We start from the raw sequence: 5,870 nt of genomic DNA on the forward strand, positions 1-5,870 counted from the left end.
ATATTATACATAAATAATCTATTTTGAGAAAATTACACAATTTACCTAAAGAGTTATGATGATTATATAAACTTAAAACTATATGCAAATATAAACTTTTTTAAACATAGAAACCACTTCACGTCATTACCATATAAACATGAGCTTAAATACGAAAAGCAATCACACCATTCATTTATACATTTTACAAAAATAACGCCCACTTTCCAAGTAATAGGTTTCGGAAGGAAAGAAATCTCAATTCCAGACAAATCATATAATCATCACTCCCGCCACCTGGAAAACGTTGCCGCGCTCTAATATTCAAAAAATGATATCTTTAAATCATCCATTCCTGCTTGTCTCTCCATTCATATAAACCCTAGCAACTCAACTCCCTAACCATCTCCCAAAATCAAAATGTCTGACAACATACCTTACGAAATTCAACCAGAAATCATCAAAAGACTTCCTGTGAAGTCACTGGTTCAATTCAGATCCGTCTCCAAACAATGGAAGTCTTTAATAGACAGCCGTGAGTTTCTTGTTGCTTACAATATCTACCACAATCAGACTCAACGTTTAATTGTATGGTATGAATATCCAGTAGACACTGAGGAAAAGTATGTTTCATTTATTGATGACGAAACTTTCGCCAAACAAGGGTTCGCTGTGACTGTTCCTGTGCTTGCTAAAGTACTTAACGACTCACGTGTGGTTGGTAGCTCTCAAGGATTGTTATGCTTGCATGGTTATTATCGAGTCCCAGGTCATTCTCGTCAAAACTCTGTACGAGAGATGGCTGTTCTTTGGAATCCTTCGATTAGAAAATCAGTTGGTGTAGCTGTGCCTGGTGTGTTACGTTGGGGTCTTGAAACCATTCTTGGATTCGGGGTTTGTCCTATCACAAGTGACCCTATGATTGTGAAGGTTACACAGGTTAATGTAAACTGGGAAATGAGAAGTAGGGTTAGCGTCCCTTGGGTGGTTGAAGTTTTCACAGTGAGTAAAGGTAGTTGGAGAATTCTTTCTAGTAATCTGCCTAATAAATCGATTAAAGTTACATGGTCTCAGGTAGTTATAGACAGGTTTATTTATTGGTTTGCTTTTGACAAGTTGGTTGCAGCTGATGGTGGTTTTTCCACAAAAAATATGATAATGTCATTTGATATGACAACTGAAGAATTTAGAGTGGTAGATCTACCAGAGAATTTAGCAAACCAGTCTTACGTGAATTTGTCAATCTCTAAGGTATGGGAGTCTCTAGCTGTTCTTGAATACGCTACAAACATGATGAATCAAGTTTGTAATGTATGGGTGAAGGATCATGGTGTTCAGAATTTGGTTAAAAAGCTATTTACAATTAATGCACCATATGCGTCAATAAGGGTACTGGGATTTACGAAAAGTGGTGAACCTATGATGGAAGTGAAAGATTATTACAAAGAAGCACCTGCACTTGTTGTCTATGAACCCAGCTTAGGACACATCAACAATATTGGGATTAGTGGAAATTATGGTTCGTTCTTTGTCGGCTCCTATATGGAAACACTACTTCTGCTTGATCAGGCAGGTTGTAGTGTTTATTCTAACGTTGACAACTGATCCTGGTGGCTAGATCGCAAGATGTGTAGTTTACAAGAGATGAATTATCGTGGTAAGACAAGATGATATGAGATCTTACAATTGAGGGGCCATGTTCGTAAGAAGGAGAGAACTAAACCAATTTCATTATAACAATAGAATATCCATGTGAAAGTAGAACATATTTTGAATTCATTAAAGTAAGCAACTTGTTTTTAATATATAAACTTTGTAGCAAGTTTTGCGCAATCTTTCCTTTTAGCGGTAGGAATTCAATTATTGTTTGGTTCTCAAGGGCTTGAGTGGAGATCAAAAAATTCCCTTGACGGAGATCTCAATTGGCTGTTCATTTAACCGGAAGACAATCAAGTATTACAAATAGTATTGCTTCTCTCTATGGTGTTGGATGCATATTCTAGATCGACCTTCTATATATACATATGCTTTGCCTCTAGAGCTGTTGCTATTTTAATGATCCCTAGCACTTGAATAAATGTCTTTTATAGACTCTAGACTTATAGTTTAGATATGTTCTAGTGTGGTGGGATTTATTCATCAAAGCTTGTAGTGGCACATGACAGCCCTCAGCGTTTGGGTTCTCGGATTCAAAACAAACTCATTCATACATTTTCGGGTTCGGACTTTACACATGTTCGGATGTATCATAATAATGCGTTTTCACATATTCAAATGTATAGCTTTGTAAAATATTCAGTAGAAAAATCCATGTGAAAGTAAAACATGTTTCGTAACTAGCCTCATTACCTCTATTCTCTTTACTTAAAAAAAAATTCAAAGATGAACTTCTTCCTTGAACTTACTAAAATCCTTTCCCAAACAATCGTTAATGCTTATATATAAGCTTGTCAATATAATTCACAAGTTTGTCAACTTGGTCTACATGATTAGTGTTGATACCTTGCATTCTCATTTCATAGATTTTTTCTTCATGTAATTTTCAAATATCCTAAGATAATCTTATGTCATAACACTCTCTTCTATTCCATTTTACCTTAAAACATATAACTTCGAGTTAAACCAAACTAATTGGTTTATCATTTTGCATCCAATGGTCGCATAGATATACAAATACATTCTAGGTAAAATAGGTGGATTGTCTTGGTACATACATGTATGTAAGAGTATATAAGTGTATTTGGGCTGCAAATATGAACAAAACTTGTTTCCTTTGGTTTGTGGAGGTAATTTGAGAATAGAGAGAAATAGGGTTGGAGCGAAAACCGTTTTACTTCTAAACGGAAAAGCAACTACACTATCAAGAAAGCGATACATGTACGTTATATAGAGAATTAATGGAGACATGAAACGACTTGTCACATGTAACAACTTCATATAAAATGGGTGATGATAAAGATAAGGACTTACAGGTTCTATCTAATTTAAGAATGATGTTAATGTATTTCAATGTGATTAGTTGATTTGCCAAAACGATGTACTCCTATGGTAATGATATTAAAACGATCAATTACAATGATTATGGTGTTTCGTTGTGGAGAGTATGAAGCGTCGTGGACGTCCTATAAAAATTGATTGCATATTTGTAAAGTGCATATGTTGGGAAAATCCACATTAGACCCTTATGTCATTGTCATTATAATTAATACCTTCAATTATGTAAAGCATAAGTATGGGACCTAAATTTCATTTAGGCAAGACTTAGGATATTTTCAAATCTCCGTTGATCCTAGAGACAAAGAGAATACCACGTTTACATGTCCTTATAAGACATTTGCTTACCGATGCATGCTATTTGGGTTATGCAATGCACTGAACACTTCCCAAAGATGTATGACCGCAATCTTCCATGACATAGTGGAGAAATTTATGGTAGTCTTCATGGACGATTTCTATGTTTTTTTCACAATTTTGATAATTCTTTATCTATCATTGATCAAGGAAAAATAAAGTTTGGTTGGAGTTTTGATGAACCGGATAAACACAATCACATGGAGAATCATCGAATTTAAAGGAATAAGGCCTTTATATTGCTTAAACTAAAATCATTATAGAAGATGATATGAAGCTGGTTGGACAACACCAAAGAAGGCTAAAGTCGAAAATACAATATGTGGTCAAGAAAGAGATTCGGAAGCTAATGGATGCGGGAATAATCTATTTCATTTATGATACTCCTTGGGTGAGTTCAATTCACGTAGTGCCAAAGAAAGGAGGAATGAAGGTAGTCACCAACGATAATAACGAGCTAATTCCAACTAGGATGTTAACCGGTTTGCAAGTGTCCATCAATTACCTAATGTTTAAATGATGTCACTTACAAGGACCACTTTCATGTACCTTTTATATATCAAATGCTTGAACAACTATTTAGTCACCTTTATTATAGTTTTTATATGGTTTTTAGGATATTTTCGATTCCCCATTTATCCAAGAGACGTAGAGAAGACCACATTTACATATCCTTATGGGACATTTGCTTACCGACACATGCGATTTGGGTTAATGCACCGACAAGTTTCCATAGACACATGACCACAATCTTCCATGACATGGTGGCGAAATTTATAGAAGTCTTCATGGACAATTTCTCGGTTTTTATTCACACTTTTCATAATTGTTTAACTAACATTGTTCTCATGCTTGCTAGGTGCGAAGGGACTAGCTTGGTCATCAATCGGGAGAAATACCACTTTATGGTAAAAGAAGACATAGTTTTGGGACACAAAGTCTCTAATTTGTGGATAGAAGTGGACTAGGTAAAAATTGACATGATTTCCAAATTGCCACCTCCATGAAACCAGAAGGGGTGCGGAGTTTCTTAGGACACACATGTTTTTACCGCCAATTTATAAAAGACTTTTTCAAAAATTACACGTCCTTTAACTCAACTGCTTTTAAAAGATTCTAACTTTGATTTTTCTGATGATTGTTTAAATGCTTTCAATGTATTAAATGAGAAGTTAACTACCACCTTCATCATGATAGCCCCGAGTTGGAACTTGACATTTCAAATTGCTTTTGGAGTTGTCTTAGGACAAGAGTTGAAAATCGATTTCAACCAATTTACTATGCAAGTAAAACACTTAACCCGGATCATGAGAATTACACTATGAATGAAAAAGAATTGTTAGTTGTCGTATAAGCCTTCGATAAATTCCATCCATATTTGACTTTATCTAAGCTTGTTGTGTTTACTAACCATTCTAGTTTTAAGTATTTGTTTAGCAAACATGATGCAAAACCAAGACAGATTCGATGGTTGCTTCTATCTCAAGAATTCAACATCGAGATCAAAGACAAACCAATCACCTTCCGAGATTAGAAAATCCATAAATGGAGGAGTTCAAAGAAAGCGAGATTGACGACATCTTTCCCGACGAGTACTTAATGGTGATAGCCGGAGAAGAGACATGGTTCGCGGCTATTATGAATTTTCTAGCCAACGGTTATCTTGTTAAAGTCTTAACCAAGCAACAAAGAAGAAATTTTTCGTTGATCTGAAGTATAACTTTTGGGATGAGTCATATCTATTCCGGAGTACTGCCGACAACATTATAAAAAGATGCCTATTTGGAAGAAACGCAAGGGATACCTTGCAACATTGTCATAGTGGACCAAACTGTGGGCATCATGGAGCACAATATATGGAAAAGAAGGTGTTTGATGCGGTTCTTTTATTTGCCGAAGAGTTTCACGGATGTGACATAATTTATCAAGGAATGTGACTCATGCCAACGCTCGGGTAATATCTCTTCTCATAATGAAATGCCCCAAAATAGCATTCAAGTTTGTGAAGTCTTTGACATATGGGACATTGACTACATGGGTCCATTTCCAGCTTCAAAAGGTAATAAATTCATAATAGTAGTCGTTGACTACATGTCGAAGTGGGAGGAAGCACAAGATTTACCAAATAATGATGCACGTGTCGTTATATTTCTAAAAAAAATATTTTATCATTTTGTTATGCTAAAGGCCTTAATTAGCGATAGAAAGAGTCAATTTTGTAATGAAAAAATTGGAAAGGCGTTACAAAAATATGGTTATCACCATAGGTTTGCAACACCTTATCACCCTCAAACGAGTGACCAAACCGAAATAACTAATAGTGCATTCAAAAGGATTTTAGAAATATCGGAAAGAAGCGATAAAAAGGAATGGTATGAAAAATAAGACAATACATTGTGGGAATTTCGAATCGCTTTTAAAACCCCTATTGGTACTATACCATATAGCTTAGTCTTTGGTAAAAATTGTCACTTACCGGTCAAGGAATATTAGGCTCTTAAAACTTGTAATTTTGAATTATTGGAATTACGTACTAACCG

At 35.2% G+C, this 5,870-nt stretch overlaps 1 protein-coding gene across 1 annotated transcript; it reads left to right on the plus strand.

Moving 5' to 3' along the window:
- The first annotated feature begins 399 nt into the window (after positions 1–399).
- LOC145157337 (F-box protein CPR1-like) lies at positions 400–1,584 on the plus strand. The gene has a single exon (XM_079076394.1). It carries the CDS (start codon positions 400–402, stop codon positions 1,582–1,584), a length of 1,185 nt encoding a protein of 394 aa, XP_078932520.1.
- Positions 1,585–5,870: the final 4,286 nt, after the last annotated feature.

This window comes from Lactuca virosa, chromosome 2 (genome assembly GCF_052849685.1).
Source record: "Lactuca virosa cultivar CGN04683 chromosome 2, Lactuca_virosa_CGN04683_v6, whole genome shotgun sequence".
In the NCBI taxonomy this organism is placed as follows: Eukaryota; Viridiplantae; Streptophyta; class Magnoliopsida; order Asterales; family Asteraceae; genus Lactuca; species Lactuca virosa.

What these genes read in the sequence shown, in the direction of transcription:
- LOC145157337 (XM_079076394.1), top strand. Translation starts at nt 400, where the DNA reads ATGTCTGACAACATACCTTACGAAATTCAACCAGAAATCATCAAAAGA.